We start from the raw sequence: 18,257 nt of genomic DNA on the forward strand, positions 1-18,257 counted from the left end.
CAGAGCTCAACTCTAACACCTTTCCACAGGAACTATACAGGTCTCATAGAATGACCAGAGCTTCTATTATGGTTCAGTTACACTTTTTTAATCCCGTGTTTTAGATTTTCCATGTTTCTTTTTATAATCTCTTTAATATCCTGTTATCGCACTGAGATATAGGCTGTCTTGACTCCTTCACCTCTTCTCTAATACTGCTACCCAAATGAGTTTCACTAACTCTGCTTATTTTACACCCTCTGCTCCATAATGCTCTAATCTTAAAACTACTTCTACATGTGTCTATCTTTACTGCTGTAAGTCAGGCCAGTTCAGCAATCTGCAGCAGCATATGCCTAATTTTGAGTGTGAATAGTCCCAGGTTCCACAGGAGCCAATGACCACAGACTATAAATGCGCAGCTTGCTGGAAACTAGGTACTGGTTGACCCCAGCTACATGCCACTTATCTCTGGTCCTTGATGATGTAAGCCAGAATACTTACTAGCTATCTATTCTCCATATATTTTTCGATGTTTACTTTGTACTTTAACCATTTCTATTTTTTTTCCTGTATGCCCATGCAGATCTGCTATGCTCCTTACAATTTCCAAGATAAATTTCCATACATATGCCTTCAAAATTCCTTCTAGCCTCTTTTAATATCTTTGAATACAACTTCATTACCTTTCTGTCTCAAAATGATGTGGTTTTGTCATTCTTCTCCTTTTTTCTCCATTTCCTAGACAGATCTTTTCAATTAATCTTTCTTTGCAGAACTAATTATTGTCAGTTACATTGCCTTAAACAGCTCACCTCTCTTGCATTCCTGGTCCCCTGCAAGGTCTCAACAAATTTGGAGCTCCTTAATACTCTGTGGCACAGCTTGAGTCCCCTTTGCTGTATTACTTGCCCTGCTGTTGAGGAACCAAAAATTACGTTGTTCTCTTTCCCCTATTCAGAAAAGGAGCTATAGGAACAAAACCTGAATCACTGTGTTTATATATGAAATCTCATTCTGTTTGCCTTAGCCTGCAAACCTGACTAGAATTTAAAACACTTCTGAAATTGCCCCATTTCTTCATTTAGCCAATGGACTTTCTCTTTGGGTGAATTTCTGGTGGCTAACTGAGCTTCGGCCACCCATCTAGGTAGCTTTCTGAGAATGCAGCCTGCACCTTTAATAGACCTCTGGTGATGAGAACAGAATATAGTTCCATATGCACATTTTCAACAAGGAAATTAAAAATCTGCTGTTACTCCTATAGATTATGTTAAACCTCAGGTCTCTCTGTGTCAGTCCTGGGAATCAATTTATACTAAATAACAAAGAAATAAAACTCCCTTGCCCTCCCACTCTTATTCGCTTATTTATAGAGGTTCACCTAAAGACCAATATGAAAGGAAAACACCAGCTCCATCTTTAAGCTGAAATGACATTTTGGAACCATCAAAAAGTCCAAGCTGGCAGATGTGTGATCTATGATCCCAGGGACGGAAGGCAGAGCATTGAATCTTTCGGCCAATTTTAAGGACAAAGTTCTATAATGAAAACATACTTACCCTTAAGACTCGTGCGGCACGAGAATGGGCAACCAGGGAGGGTAGAGAATCTCCTGTCTTTGAAGATACTTTTTCAGAGCCTTCAGTGTACCAGATGGCTGTAATTACTGTGTACAGCCCCACCTATGCCCTCCAAACTGCACTCTTTGCCTGTTGCTCCAGAACTTCTCTTTAAGCTCAGGGATGCACCTTCAGTCCTGGCCTAAACTAGAGCACAGGTGTTTCTGTTCCCAGTGTGGTTCCAAAGAGCTCCTGTTCCATTGTTTGGATTTCCTAGTTTGACCTGGGACCTGATTTATTACCTTGTATTTGTGTGTTGAGCAGTGAACCACTGATGGGACCTGTTAGTATCAGCACGCCTGATCTGCTCACCAAGTTTGGGTGCTGGTGAGGACCTAGAACTGTGCCCTGGTTGAAAGTACAGCCCCTGTCCATGCTGCTGTCACCCTCAGCTGCTGGCTTGCCTTCCTGTGTGGAGCAGCCCTGTTCTTGCTGCTGCCTGATGAGGTTAAAGTCGGGCAACCTGCTCTTGCTTTGGAGTTAGCACTGCTTCGAGCCGGAGGTTGATGAACTCCACAGGTCCCTTCTAATGTAAATCTTTCTGTGACTCTGACTCATTAGTTACTGAGGGAGTTAAGGAATTAGAGAGAAGATTAATGGGGAAGGGCAAGAGAAGACATGATGAGTTCTTCAGTAATATCGTTGACAGTCTAAATTTCCTTCCTGTATGAGTTATTACATGATTGCTCTTTTTGTACATGCAATACAGTTATGGGCACATTGCAAATCAATTTTGAAACCAAATAAATGAAAGTGCTGAGGAAGAAATAAGGTATTTCTGCAATGGGCAGGACAAGACTGAGTCTATGAAACCTGTCATGGGTATGATGGGCAGAAACAGGGAACTGGAATCCCACGACTCCTGCAATTTGATTTCAGAAACATAAAGGGTCTGGAGAATCTATTTTTCTTGCTCTGGTTCCACAAAGTATTCAGAGTATGACCCAGCTTTTGGGAGGTGGCTGGTGAGACTTGTGTCTGTGAACTGCTACTAGTTATGGTAGCCCTAGGGGGTCTTAATCACACTGAAAGAACATGCAGCTGACAACAGAAGCCAGGGGTTTCCAAAACCCTGAATGGTTCACTTAGCTCAGCCTGGAGTTTTGATGCCCTTTAAAAAGTTCTCCCAACTGCAGATCTGGATGCAAGGAGGGTGAGAATGAGGCACATTGTGCAGCCACTCTCCACCCACCCTTATGTAGCTGGGAATGTGCAAATGCTCTAGCACAAAACAAAAGGAACATGGTCTTTGAAACACGCCCCCGCTGTCAAAAACATCCAGGATACTGCAGCCAGGATAGTGAGACACCTGCCTAGTGCAAGTACGCGTGAAGCATCTGCAGGGCTTCAGGTTATGGACTTGAGATTGCCTTTCAGACTTGGATTGAGAAACGTGTCTGTGCCACTGGGAGATGGGTGCAAGAGGTTTCCAAGCAGACACCATCCCTGCAGATGTTGCTGAATCCAACAGCAGTCTGCACACCTTTACCTTCAATCTGCTGCTCCATTGCTAGGTAGGCTGCTGAGAGCTGGGTAAAGGATTCATTTCCAGAATGAAAGACTTCCACTTAGGTGTCTCCATGTGTCGCAGTTCCTATGAAACACAGACCATGTCAATGAAGGTAGTGGAGTCCCGAGAGTGCTTCAGCTCACTCTGAAGAAACTTAATGGCTGGTGAGCTGTGTCAATTACTGGGCTCTCTGTATTAACTAGGCCCGCATTGACTCTACTGCAAGCTTAGACCCTTAGTGTACATGGACCCACTGAAATGTAGACATCTTCACAATGCTGTCTGAATACAAAGCGGTTTCTCACCCCAAGTAGCCCAAGGACTCTTCTCCTAGAATGAGGCGCTGCTCTACTCTCCTGTCATGGCAGGAAGCCCTGCATATTGATCCCTTCTCCTCTCTCTGCAGTAACTCATTTGGTCTTCCTCTGTGGAAGAGTAACAAGACAACAGGGGCTACACACCTGTCTGCCTTAGAGGATTTTGAATATTTCAGATGTGGTGAGTGCAGCCAAAACCTGATGTAGTGTTACTCTTCCTCACCTCCTGGGGACCAACGGGCAATCCAATTGTGTGCTAGAAACATCTGTTATGCTTCGGTTCAAGTCTTGTGTTCCATTTAAAGATCAAACCACTCTCCCTAAGTACCAAGGGTCTGAGGAGTTTCACTTCCACCCCTCCAATAGCTTCTCTTCCCCCAACAACACAGAGGGGGAATGGGAAGAGAGTGGAGAAAGAGGTCAGGAAGAGACGTCAAAGACAGGGTCCTTTCTATGGAAATTAAATGACAAATCTTAATGGTTATCAAAGCTAGATTACAAGCTTTAAACTCTTGGTGTTGCCCACTCTGCAGGTAAAAAAGCTTGACAAAACCAAGAAAGGGTTCAGATGACAGCATAAAAGGCCCAGAATTCATACTTCTTTGAAATTTGAGGAGACAACCAGACCAACAGATGAAGAACTGACATGCAAGAGAAAGTCCTCAACTGAGCTAATGATACACAACACAAGGAAGACATGGTTACTTGGTAAATGGCAGAAATTGTCCTTAATCTTCTATAATGGATTACAGGAAATAATCTGAGTAGCTTCCACAGTCAAGAATCACTCAGAGATCTGGCCAGTTGGCCTCTTGGACAAAACATAATCATCACCACCAACAAAAACAAGTTATTTTTGCTTTCCTATTAATAATGCTACCTAAATGAGGCATTTAGCATCCCTGTTCCTGCAGTGTCCCTGTTCCTGCTGTAATGAGAAAACCACACACGTAACTAACTAAAACCAAATTAAACATGTTCCATGTCATTCCACTCTCCTAATAAATAACACTGAACAGATCTCTGTGGGGGCTGGCGGCTGTCACTTCTTTTTTTTTTTAAGCTCAGCATTTTGCCCTAGGACTGTCTGTCCTTGTGGAGTGGGAACAGCTGAGAAGGTAATGAGAGAGGCAGCATGGGCTGGTGTGCAGAACTCCAGCTTGGGAACCCATAGGTTAGCTGTGGAGTCACCACTCTGTCTTATGACAGTCATTTCAATCTCTATAAGATATTCAGAGGCAGACGTGGCCACCTCAGAACTGTTCTTCATGAGATTTTATTGTGCCACGAATGGAGAAAGACCAGAATGTCAGCTGCACTAAAATATAGCTCTCACTGACATCTCTGCACCACAGAAGGATTTTTCTGCACTTCCAGAGATCTCCAGAACTCCAAGTTTCCTTCAGCCTGCACTAGCAAGAGCTCCACAGGGGAGCCAGTGCAACCACCTGCAGCTTTGGCTGTTCCCCTTCTGACTCAACACCAACTACTCTGCAGGCTGTGTGGGTTACCTTCTCCCAGAGCCTAGAACAGAGGGAAGTTGAAACACAATTCCCTTTCCCAGAGGGCTTTCTGCCTCTGCATTTCTACACCAAGCCTTAAACAGGCATAATCCCTGGCGAGATCTTGTGCAGAAAACAGTAAAGATAAAGGATGCAAGTTCTGCTTTGTTACATCATGATACATTGAGAACAGCTCTGCTTAAAGAAGGATATTGTGATCGTGTCATTAAGAACAAGATTTGCCCATAACCCTGTCTGTGTGTAAGCACAGCAAAGTTACTCTGTGTCCCTATGAACTAGCTTCTGTGGTAACTCCTCAGAAAAGAAAGATGAGTGGCTATGTTTGATATATCGGTGCTTGACATACTCTCTACAGAATATGAATTTGGATGAATAAGCAGTAAACCAGGATTTACTACAAGCAAGCTAACTTTTTTAAATATTTTTCCCTCAAAAATATTAGCAGGAATATGTTCTGTCATTTATTCCTGCGTGTAGGAAATTAGCATGTAAAAACTCAGTGACAGTCTTTGTGGCAGAATGGGAAGATAATTATTTTAAATTACTTTCTAAGGTGTTTAACTTACCTACTCTCTTACCCATGTATGCACATGCACCAAAAGCATGTGCCCAAGTGGCCTGTAGGACAAAGGAGGACACCTGTTAAGCCTTCACTACGTATCTTAGGTTCCTTTTGACTGGTAATGACAAACTGGGTTTGAACTGGTCTTTTACATGCTTTAGAAATCAGCAGTTTTAATGAGGTGAAACTTTTGCTTCAGAAGCTTGCTTGCTTCAGCCTCCAAGAATCTCAGACAAGGTTGCTGTCCATTGTCTTTATTAATTTTGGGTATCTGAATGGCTACAAATCTGCCTCTCTGTTAGATAACAGGAAGAGGAATAACAAATGTGGTGTGCTATAACTCTTTTTGTCATCCTTATGCTACCAGATCTCAGGTTTTCTGCTGGTTAATCATGTATGGTGCAGCCCTAATCAAATCTAATGATGCCAAAAACGCACTCCTCAGCATTTACTAGTTTCATGGCTATCAGTTGGGACCTTGGATACCAATACATGCCATCTCTGCAAACCCTGGTCTTTTTTTCTGCTGCTTTCATACTGTGATTCATATTTCATTCATAACAGTCCTTGTATTTGTGTTACAAATCTTTACATGCTGACTAAAAAACCCCATTAGCCTAACAATGGTCTGATGGGGCTCCATGGTCATGCTTGGGCTAACAGACTTTTATGCAAGTTATCCAGAGACTCCAATACTTCTCCTGCTACTACAGTCGGATTTGTCACCTGGAAATCTCCCTTCTCCTCTGTTCCACCTCCAGCCTGGGTCTTCAACACAGGCAAGTCTGTCCTTCTGTGTTTAACTGAAGGATTGCTCTACCCAGGCCTTAAAATAGGGAGAGACTTGTAAGAGATTTGAAAATGGAACTTAGGACTCTAAATCATCATGCATTTTTGAAAGATGTGGTCTGCATCCATATCATGTTACTGCTCAGCTGCGTGGCTTTTCCTAGACTATCTGAAAGTGGATCTGTACTGCTGTGTTCCAAAGGGGAGGTTTATTTTAATATTGTACTAAAATACTGACAATGAAAACTTGTTACTTTAATTAGGCAGTAAGCACTGTCATCTTGGGTCTTCAGATTTTGAGCAAGTAAATGTTGATTGCTGAAGTAAATTTTTACCATTTTGCAGTTCACAGGATTTATTTTACTGCAAATGCTATTGTTGTCTCCCTTGATGCCTTCCAAACTTCACTGGGGACATGAAGCCAGGACAACATGCTATCTGAAAATCAAAGCATTACAGTGTGTTTTCTTAAAAGAGTTATTTCATGAGCCAAGAAGACAAAGCCAACCAGAATGAGACATCTGTTAGAGGAGACAAGCTTGCCTAATTGAATCAGAAGCTCCAGAATTTACATGGCAGTTCATCTTCAGACCACTTTGCTAATACACAGGAAGTCAACAACCTACTGGCCACAGATCAGACTACAGAGCGTTTCATTTCAGCTCGAATGCAAAGTTGCTGAGCAGCACAAGGCTACAGCATACACTCCGTGTCCCACACCATTTGGTCTTAGGCCATATACCAGGAGTATTGGTCTCATGAGGGCCAAATGTCCCAGTGAAATCACCATTTTTAGCTATTTGTTTTGGGTTCCAGATCAAGCAAAAGAAGTCCTGATTTTTGCAGGCCAGTGATCTGGCCACACTTCCCATACAGTATGCTGTTAGTTCTAATTGCTCAGCAAGCAACTGCAGGTAGGAGGCTGTCCATGATCTAGCTACCCTGGCCCACCAGAGCTCACAGCAGGCACTTTGCAGCTGGGCTGACTACAAGCCAAAGCGACACATCCAATAGACTTGGCAGAATTTATCCCAATTTTTTGTACTACCATTTAGTATTTATTTGAGGATTGAGAGTACTGGGATGTGACAGGGTGCATCCCACAAAGTGTTCCCTTGACTTGGGCCATCAGAGCAGTTTGCTGGGAATCTGCAGTGTCAGATATGCCAGCACAAGTTAGAGAAGCATTTTTAGCCCATGACCAGGCTTTGCTATGAGAAACCTGACAAAGGAGACAAAAAGATGCAAAGGTGATCAAAAGGCAATGATGGAAAGCCAGCTCTGCACACTCCTCCCTCAACCCATGAAACCACCAAATGCTGTTTTGGCTGCTGATTGGCAGCTGTATTCTGATTTCTCTCCTAGGACACTGATGATGAGCAAACTGCAAAGTTACACTTGAAACATTCTCTAGGGGGAAAAAAAAAAACCACAGCTATTGGAAAGAAAAAGATTAGGCAATGTTTCTAGGAGTCACATGCATTGGGAATAGGCAGGTCTTCAGACTGTAGCATAAGACAGCCTAGGACCTCAACTTTCCGTCCCTACAATAGTGACTCTGGGCTTTGTTTCCCACTGATGATAGCCTCATAAAGAGTGCAGCTATCCTGAGGGGGTGTAAATAATATTAGTATTATTCCTTGCTAAAAATTATATATGCACTTTGCATAGCTGAAAAATCATGAGACGAAGTAGAAGGCAGGAGAGAAAAGGGTCTGAAGCTTTTCATTGTGAGAAAAAGGCAGAAGATATTCCGCGTGCTGCTTCAACAAAGCCAGAGAGGCTTTGAAACGCCACCTGGAACCAGCCAGGGTCTAGTCCTGTGGTTCCCAATCTTTTAATAGCTGACGCTTTCTCAAGAGAATATTCAGTATTTCATACGTCACTGAATCGAACTGCTCACCTGCCTCAGGGCTGCCATTGCCTCCCTGTCACGGTGCTCCTGCGTGAGTGCTGGCAGTATCCAAGGTCTCATATTACAACGCTGTTAATGTGAAACTGTATGTCACGCCGGGTGCTCTCAGTTCAATTACGCTTCCAGGTACTCTCTTTATTAACACGCAGGCATCTCAAATGACATAGGCGATGCAAGTTCTGTGCTCTGAAAAGCTGACAGACATGTTGGCAAAAATATCTGCATAAATTTCAGTCGTTTTCGTCCCACTAATATGTTAATACGTGCCGTGAAACTAATTAAGAAAAAAGTCTAATCTGTCCGGCTCCAAAGAAGCTGAAACAGCATCAGTACAAAATCAGCAGAAACAAGTGAGACAGTCTAAGCAAAGAGAAGCAGAGGAAAACTGAGATGCTCAAACATTATTACAAAAAAAAAGAGTATTTGGGCTTGAGGAAAAGAGACAGTGAAACAGTAGGGAGGTGTGACCATTTCTCATTTTCCTCTTCTTTAATGTATTACCTAAGCCCTTGTCTTGTGAACACAAATACAATTGCACCCCTGCAAGAGGCACACACCCTCCCCAAATAAATGTGATAATTTGGAAGACACCTCAGTGAAAAACATGAACACTTAAGAACACATCAATGTTCCCAGCTACATATAGCTACAAGATCAATGCTCCAGCCTGCACAGTCTGCTCCGCAGAATTGACGCTGCAAGCAGCAGAAATGTGCTTGTATAAAAACAGCAGAAGCAAGCCCTGGGGCTTCCTCTCCCTTTGACATGGCTTACCTCTCTGTTAACCAGCCAGGAGCTCTCCTTTTAGAGGAACAGACAAGCTGTTAGCACGTGGGCCGCTATAGTAAGAGGTGTCTTGGATTTGCTGGGTATTCACAGCAAGAGCAATGACCGCTTCAAGCCAATTCTCCCCAAATATTCAGCTGCCCTGACATACACACAGTGATGGGGCCACCAAGGAAGTGCCTGCAAAGTTGTCATTGCTCACTGATGAGGTCCATACCTGTTTTTACATCTTCTCTAAATAAGGAAGACGCTGCCCAACCAATTTGATTCCTTTGCTTTCAACAGCCAATGAAACCCCACTCCTGCCTCCGGTCTTGGGTGACAGTGCTCACCAAACCTCAGCCAGCCTGCGAGGACGGCAGGTTAGTGTTACAGCCGTGGCAGGCTTACCTTTGGCAAGCTGTTGATGTCAGAGTGATGATGTGGGGAGGGACAGCCTCTGCACTATAAAGATGGGTCAATCAAATATAACTGAGGCTGCCCACCGGAAAGCCGGATCTACAAAACATGGTCCCCACCAGTTCGAGTCCTGCCGGCCTGTCTCTGCTTCCAACCCAACTGTTATCGGGCTTTAGTTTCATGTCAGCAATCTCTATTTGCTTTCCAAAAATAAGCCTCTGCCACTATGCTGAAGGGAGAAAAACAAGAAGGGTGGTATTTTTAGGGCCATTAATTCTGACCACGTGCCCAGGAGGTGAACCGGATGGCCACGGCACAAAGACTTCTCATCACTATGTCCTGCGAAGCCAGCATTCACCGGACGTTGCCTGCTTTCCTTCTCCTCGGTTTTCTAGCTGGGATTGCTTCAGCACATCCAGTTGTAAGCAGAACTAATGGCACATTGCTGGAAAGAGGATGGCAATCTCTGTTGTCCAGGTCCATTGCTGGGATGTCAGGGGAGAAGTCAGATGTGAACTGGGAGAGTGACTATTTGCTAGGAATCAAGAGGCAGCGAAGGCTTTACTGCAACGTGGGCATCGGGTTTCACCTTCAAATCCTCCCAGACGGAAGGATAAGCGGAGTTCACAATGAAAACCAATACAGTGAGTTGCATCCAGAAATGAAATAGAATAGATGTCACTTAATTGCTGTGAACTCTAGTAATTACCCTTCATAGAATGTAAATGTTATTACTTGATATTATTAACCTGCGCTACATCTGTTGCCTTTTAAAAGTCTCTGGGATCAATAAACATTCAAACTCTCCAGGCTGGAACATGTCACAAATGCTTAGACAAATTTAGATACAATTTATTTTTATTCTGCTTTACTTCACAGATGTGAAAAGACAAATCAGGTTGAAAATGGTCTCTCTGCTGTATTTTCTCACTCCTCACTTTCTCATTTGCTTTTCAAATTCAGGAGGCTGTTGCTGAGCACAGAGTACCAAAGTATGATTTTTGAATCCCAGACAACTAGTGCTTTTGGGACACTCCATCATGGAACAGGCTGGCTGTTTCTCATTTGCTTGTTCTTGTGGGTGCTGGTCTGTAACCATAAGATTAAAAGAAAATCACTAGCCCTGTGGATTTGAATTTCCTGTAGAAGGTAGCTACTAAAATCTTTTGCAGCTAAGATATCATTGGGAGACTTCAAAATGCAAGCTATACTTCTTTAAAGCTCAATAGCAAAGGCTCTGTAATTACAACATGTTAGATGAAAATAATTGGCTTATTAGAAAAAGCAAGATTTTGAAAGACCAAAAGAGTCTGATAGAGTAAAAGGATTATATAGTGTTTGACTACAGTTCCAGAATTATTTTAATATTCTATGGCATGTAGGAAAAAACAAGATCTTCTCTGTTGTGTTTTTGTTATACTAGACTAGGGAGATAATTCTAGTAAAGAAAATATGAAGTGTTCATTAGGGTTTTGAAAAAAATAAATTATATATGAATTGCCCTTGATTAGCTATAAATTCTGTGATCACTTCTATTGAACTTCTCATTTTTCAGGTCTCTTTGAAATATCCACTGTAGAGAGAGGTGTTGTTAGCCTGTTTGGTGTGAAAAGTTCTCTCTTCATTGCAATGAACAGTAAGGGGAGGCTCTATGGAACGGTGAGTACAAGTGCAAACAGTTTTCCAAGGCTTAAATAAAGGCTGCAAAGGTGTTGTGGGTTTTTTTTGTTGTTGTTTTGGTTTGGTTTTTGTTTTTTTTTTTGGTTATTTGTTTGTTTTTTCCCTCCTGGAAATCTCTAATTGCAAGCAGAGAAAATAGCCTTTCAATCACAGGGAACCTGCCCAGCCTGGTGTCACCAGTGTTATTTAGTGTGACAAGCAGCATGGTTGTTAGAGGTCTGTTATTTTAAAGCTTTCCAATAAGATTGCACAGGGAGCACCCTAGGAAAACGAATGTATTCTGCAAATAGTATGGATTAATTAGATGGCCGCTTCTAAGGGCTCAGCACTGCAAACATGTTCTAGTAAGACTGAACTTTGTTGTTTTCATTTTGTGGTGCATTGTGTGTAAAGCAAAAGCATGTGCTCTGGAAAAACCCCTAGGAGGTAAAGCTTGTGCGTATGTCCACGAGTGTGTGTGTGTGTGATTGCATGCACATGGGTATGTGTACAGGTGTGTGTAAGAAGATACAATTAGAGCTATGTATGCTATCTACCATTAGTAAAATCATGATCAGATCCTCCCCCCACCAAAACCAACCCCAACATGAAGAATAAATAGGAAGTCTACCCTACAAAGTCAACATACATGTCTGTGGTTATTTTAAGGACCACTTTTGTAAGACCAGGCCCAAAGAGTGCAAAACCAATAATAGCCATTAACAACGCTATGCAAGTCATACTGAAATATCATCACCATCACCCTCATCTAAAAAGTGCTAGCTATGCTATCTAAATGCAGTTTAATCTCTGAGGCTTGAGCAAGACATCTCCAGCCTCAACATTCAGCAGAAAAGGGGCTTGTTGGGAGGTGCATTTAAAAGAGGCTGGCTCTGGGCAATAGGCAAAAGCCATCCATCTCAAACTAATGACTGGTACTGATTGCATTCATCTTTTTTTGTCAAGAAACGACAAAGTAATTTCCTTTGAAATAGCTGTAATTTCAACAAAGCATTTCAATTGCTTAATAAAATACCAAATGTTATGGAGGACCCATAGCCGTTACTAATCTGATACATTCCTTCTCCCATGGATAAAGAGAGCAGGACATTTTAAGTTTCATGTCTGATTTCAAGCACTTTAAAAGTGCCACAAGCCGAACTGCTTTGCTTGGCTAGGTCTTATAAAAGGAATGCCGTCTTCCTTATTTTCAAAGTCGTTTTTAAAAGTTATAAGAAACGTGCATTTTCCCTTGCTCAGTGCAACGCCCTAAGTTAAACTCTTACAAACTTTCACAAAGCAGTCCAAATGGTGTTGTCTCATGTGCCAAACATTTAATGCCAGGGAATTATTCTGCTTTCTCTTTTAATTTCCTCAATGCTCTGTGTTTGTCTCCTGCTTTTCCTTGCACCTCCTCTCTCAGATAATGTCCTCTTGCTGGATTTATGTGATGCAACATGAAGAAATATAAAACTTCTCCTGCTGTATATCTCACTGTCAGTTAAATATGACATCACTAATGTTTTTAAAAAAGAAAAGGTTTAGTGATTATCTGAAGTCTTATTCAAATACCTTATTCAAGCAAATAGTTGTCCCCGCTGTTTGTAAGAGAACTGAAGGTTTTGATAGCCAGCATATCATCCTTTTATAAATTATAGGACCTCTTGCAGAGGAGAGGTGTCAAATAAAGCTACATCATTCGAGTGAAATCAGACAGAAATCATTGCTTGCAAATAAAATGAAGAAATCCGTGATTTATGATGAATTAATTTGATCTGTCACAGGAAGTACACAATCCATTTTCTGGACAGGTGGCATCTGAGTTCATCTGACACCAAATTAGCACTGAGGAGGGAGATTTATTGTTGGATGCAGTCACCCCAGCACCACCTGTTGCACACTGCAACAAGTTCTGCTGTAAAAACACTGTTAAGAAAAATTACTTGAGTCTTCATGAAATATTTATTGTACCTGCTTTGTTCTTCCCCTCACCCCTTCCTATTCTTTAGGCTGTTTTTCAAGATGAGTGCAAATTCAAAGAAACCTTGTTGCCCAATAACTACAATGCATATGAATCAAATGCTTACCGTGGGGCTTACATAGCACTCAGCAAACATGGGAGAGTGAAGAGAGGAAACAAGGTTTCTCCTGCTATGACAGTGACCCACTTTTTACCGAGAATATGAACGTGAGCAAAGCAGAAGATTAAATCCCAGGAAAAACTGTTTCATTTTGCACATGGGAATAATCTCCCAGGTAAAGTATTTATACTGGTCATAGGAAAAAAAATATCTATATATGTATGTGTATATTTGGATAAAAATATTTGTACTAGATTCATCACATAGCATATGTAATATGATGCTGCTGCTCTTCTACTCTGTACAAAATTTACATGGCTGTGTGCCTCCTTTGGTGCTGAACAGAGAAAAATGCAAGCTGGAATACAATGGAAAAATGTATTTGGATGATATAGAATGGCTGTGGATAATAATCTAATCAATCATAGGTTATCTACTAATTAATATTAATTACCTCAGACAATAACCTTTCCTAGTGAGCTGTTTACATACCATGGGCCAAATCATCAGATGACTTTGCTCCACCAAAGCTTCAAGCAGTTCACTCCACCTGAATATCTGCCTGCACCCCCCCTTCTACACCTTGTGTCCTGTCTTGTAAAGTCCTCAACCTATTTTGATCATTAGGGTGCTGATTCCACAACTGTTTCTACACAAGCAAACTGTCTATCCCCAGAGGCCCTCTGTCTCTGAAGGGATTCTCCGGGGTCTCCTCACATGGACTTGTTGGCAAAATGAACACCTATAATCAATTTCACTTAGGAAGGGCCACAGGATAAATCACAGATGGGTCCCAAATGTAAAATATATTTGGAGCTGAGGATTTTCAATGCCGCCTCCTTGGCGTTTTGTGAGCTTAGTTTAGACCTACCTCAAATATAGATGTGTACATCTTTAATATAAATACATGTGTATATATGTAGACATGGGGTGTGTGAGTGTGTATCCATGTAATTGCATATTTTTAATGAATTAATCATCCCAGTCTCTAGATGTCCAAGTGTCTTTATATGCATACACATGTAAAAGAACATAAATATTTAAAGGAACTGTATTCCATTTAGGCTGAACCTTGTTAATCTCTAATAACTAGAATGGGTCTGCGGGATGCATTTTATAAGATGAATGAAATTCATGAAATATTCCAGTGAAGGGTTATTTTAGAAAAATTCTCCATTTTGAATTTTCTTCTATTTACTGCTTTAAGTATATTTGGTTCTTCTCTATCATACTTCACTGAGGTATGAAGGACAGAAGAAGAAAATTATACAACCGTGGCTTCTTGGGTTGAGGCAGAGGAATTTGTGCCATAATTCCAATTTCTGTCACTTGTGAAGCATCAGTTTCAAAGACAACAGAGCAAGCTGTATGAAATACTCTCCAAAGCTCTCCTAGAAGCCATACAAATGGCGTGTAACCTTGCCTTACTATTTTGACAACCTTTTTTCCAGATCACCAGTGAACCTACATTCTCTGTGCCTTTGAAAGTGTATTTTAAGAGGCCCTAAGTCAATAGTAACTATAAATGGCAGTTACCAGAAGCCTTGGGATTCCGGAATTGATGTCGTGCTCCTAAATTTGAAACTAGATTCAAGGCAATGTCAGAGCTTGAGCATTTTCAGCATAGATGGACCATGCTGCTGCAGAAGTGAACATCTGAGTGCAAGATAATCTCCCATGTCCAGCCAAAATGTGGCTATGTCCAGCCTTGACATGCCATTCTATTTGCAGGGGGCATCTATTCATGATGAATTTGAGCCTTCTGACATGCATGAAAAACACTGTCAAGGCCAGATCCTCAGTTGGAGCAAACCAGCCTAGTAAGTCTATCATTTATAGCTGCAGAAGATTTGGCCCAAAGAGCACACCTACAGGGATGTATCTACAGTCATGCTTTCTGAAAAATTGTCAAGACAATAGTTTTGTGAACAAGATACAGTTTTCCAGCTCCTTTTGTGTGATTTACACTTGCATTTATTTTGCTCAAATATCAGTGATGATCACAGTGTAAATGAAGAGAAAAAAAAAAAGAATGGAATATTGTTTACAGTATGTGAAAGGGACAATTTGGATATGGCAAAGGAAAGGAGCGACTCTTCATTTTCTGGTCTTGCAGTATGTAGAAAGAAGTCAAGTTGGTACACTTTGTTCATCCACAATGTGTGCAGCAGTTTGCTTTGGAAAAATGTACATTTTAAGAGAAAAAGCAGGATTTTTGAGTGGAGAGAGTGGGTCAGAGAAAAGTTTGATGGATATCAGACAGTTACATCGACCTAGAATCACTAGAGGTACAGATAGAAGGACTACAGCTGTGCTGAAATACATTAACTGGCAACCTGTATCTTTGTGTTATCTTCCTAATTGTCTTTGAAATTAAGTTTTAAGAAGGTTGGAAGAGTACATGCATGTAGAAGAAATCATAGTTTGAATGCTGACACGTAAGTTTCTTTCTGATTACAGCTTAAACCAGTGTCCTTAGGATAGGATGAAGTCAGTTCCCTCTTAAACCAGTGCAGTCTAGAGTAATTTATTGTTGCCAGTACTGGTAAGTAATGGGATAGCTGTCATAAAAGGTGAGAATCAGACTCACTGACTCCATTTTGCACATACTGGTCAACAGTGAGAAAAAGCCGTAGACCAGGTCACAAGAAGCCTGTTGGGATGCAGCCTGCTGGGCTTGAGCTTCTCCTTAAGAACTGCAGACCCTTGCAGGTGCAGTTTTGGTGGGCATTTGGGAAGCCCTACCCGTCACTCTGCTGAGTTATTTTTTATACAAGTGCTTTTTCCTTATTACTTATCAATGCCAGCCAGATTAATGTTGAAGTCAACATGGAAATAAAAAAAAAAGGTTTCCCAGTTCCAGGAATCCTGACTAATATGAGAATGAATGACATCACTGTCAGAAGTGACAATGAAAGATGCCATTGTCAAGAGTGATAACTGCGTCAGGAAACCCCTCATTCATAAACAGTGCAGTAATGAAGTGTTGTGGAGTTTTAGACTTGTTGGATACAGTACTTTGACAGAGGTACTTCTTAAGTGAATGCATGGCTCCATTCAAGAAAGGAGTCAAGGCACGGGTTGACACACTGCTGTGGATGTGCAAGTAGTCTAGGGGTAGCTCATGGTAGCAGAATGCACTCTGGCGGTGTTCAAGACGTTACACAATTTGCCTGGGAAATGGCCTGATCCTGTTCTTCCTCATGCTTGGTTAGCTAAATTCCAACTCCTCCTTCTCAGGACATAATTACCTGCACGGGAGCAAGAGGATTTAGGAAGACCACCCATTTTACACACCTCAGGATAAATTTGTTGAGCTGGCACAGAGGAAAAAGAAATTAAAACCATTTATAAATGGAATGTATACGATACAGAGGCTATGGGGGGAATATGGGCATGGTTTGGCATACTCTAAAGCAAAACTTTCTTTGAAAGAATAGTTCCACTGATACGTGACCACATAAAAAACCCTCATGAAAGTAAAGGAGTTTCCCAAATCAGGGCCAAATTAGGAACCTATTATTGATATTTCTTGCAGTGATCCCTTTCAAAGCATATCTCATCTCAGTGTGCATTAACACAGGGCCATGAAATGGGCTACATGCTTTGAAAACTTTGCTGTGAATGCCCGACTGCAGCCTGTCTTGCCCATATTTTGCACATGGGATTCTCCTGTGGAGCTGATACTTATTTTCAAGGTTTTTTCTTCCATAGGCAAATCCCATAATAAATTAAGACCTAATCCACCTCCATTAGAAAACAATCTTGACTGGAACTGAATCATGTTCTTAAATAATCTAATTTTCCTCAACATGCAGAGATGCAGACACACACAGTGGAAAAGTGGAGTAATGTTTGTATACCTCACGAACTATTTCAATTCCAAGATTTTATTTTGCACAGTAAAATGGTGCCAAAGTTCTCACTTTTTTTTTTTCACTAAAATATACCTCATATTCTGACTCAATATGGACTCACAATTGAGACTGTAATTTTTCAAGAATCACAAAACTGTCCAATAATTTGTGAAATTGCTTCTATTTTTATATGTACGTGCTGAGCACAATAGTTTAATGTATTAATAAAATAAACTTTTATATATTTTGGTAGTGTTTTGACTCCAAATCCCTCTTAACATTTGTTTTATTCCTTGCTTCAGAGTCACTCTATTAACACACCTCCCCCCACAAACACATGAAATTTTTATTCATGTCTAAAAAAAGAGGATGTATTGGTACACTTAAAATTGTGGTAGACTTTTGTGTTCTTCAGGCTTCTTGACTGGGAAGTCATAAGAGAATCATTCTTGTTGTAGACAATCTGGGAGTCTCATAGAAATGAAGGAAAATAAAACTGCAATCTGATTAAAAATAAGTTGTCATAGTCACCTGTCTAAATTCCAAAGCTTTTTACCTGGGAAGCTTCTTGTTCTTCTCTCCTGTTATAATGCTACTTTTCAGTGTGCAACTGCACATGCATAAGCCTTGCCTTATTAAATAAGAAAGGCTTTTTTTTTTGCCTGTTTGTTTGTTTGTTTGTTTTTAAATGGATTTTTCTTCTTTCTTGGGACTAACTTGGGAGGGCAGCTTCCTGGAATCATCTCTGAAGGTTTTTGCCTCACTATGCCTCAAAGTTGAGTACTTTGGAAAACCCTGCTACATTTCAGTGATTTGGTAAGACTTGTGTTCCACCCCTCCACCCCCAAGCTCTCCTGTCATGTGATTGCAGACCTCTCTCAGTCTGGGGACCCAAACTGAAGTATTAGAAATTAATAGCTGAGAGTCTGCCCCCTGCTTTTTCATCTGAGCATGCTATTTAATCCATACCAGCATGACACTGCAGAGTGGACAGTTCTTCAATGATCTGATTGCTGTTTGCCCTTCTCAGGAGCACAGGAACATCAGCAACACCACGCTGGCTAAACATGAGTCTCTGCATTTGTGTTTCAACGGCCTGCGCTTCCCTGTAGTAGCTCCCTTTGCTTACCAGGAGTCGTAAATTCCCGCATACTGTTGCTGTGTGTGTGCCACATTTTGCCTGAGAGAGGGTGATGTTTCACTGGTGGGTTAAGCAATGCTTCTGTCTGCTACAGAAGTGCCTTGTTTGCAGCTCTGA

At 41.3% G+C, this 18,257-nt stretch overlaps 1 protein-coding gene and 1 long non-coding RNA gene across 2 annotated transcripts; one reads left to right on the forward strand and one right to left on the reverse strand.

Annotated features, from left to right (window-relative positions):
• Positions 1 to 3,090: 3,090 nt before the first annotated feature.
• Positions 3,091 to 9,129, reverse strand: LOC309446691. The gene is made up of 3 exons (XR_014185491.1): positions 8,992 to 9,129; positions 8,206 to 8,411; positions 3,091 to 3,195 (listed from the first exon to the last, which is right to left on the reverse strand). It is a non-coding gene; the product is annotated as an uncharacterized lncRNA (long non-coding RNA).
• Positions 9,130 to 9,691: 562 nt separating this feature from the next.
• On the forward strand, positions 9,692 to 13,247 carry FGF6 (fibroblast growth factor 6; the record flags this gene model as incomplete). The annotated part of the gene is made up of 3 exons (XM_082067233.1): positions 9,692 to 10,046; positions 10,958 to 11,061; positions 13,071 to 13,247. Exons 1-3 carry the CDS (start codon positions 9,707 to 9,709, stop codon positions 13,245 to 13,247), a joined length of 621 nt encoding a protein of 206 aa, XP_081923359.1. The 5' UTR covers positions 9,692 to 9,706.
• Between the last annotated feature and the right edge of the window lie 5,010 nt (positions 13,248 to 18,257).

The sequence above is a fragment of the Streptopelia decaocto genome (genome assembly GCF_964273445.1).
Source record: "Streptopelia decaocto genome assembly, chromosome: 1".
Taxonomy (NCBI): Eukaryota; Metazoa; Chordata; class Aves; order Columbiformes; family Columbidae; genus Streptopelia; species Streptopelia decaocto.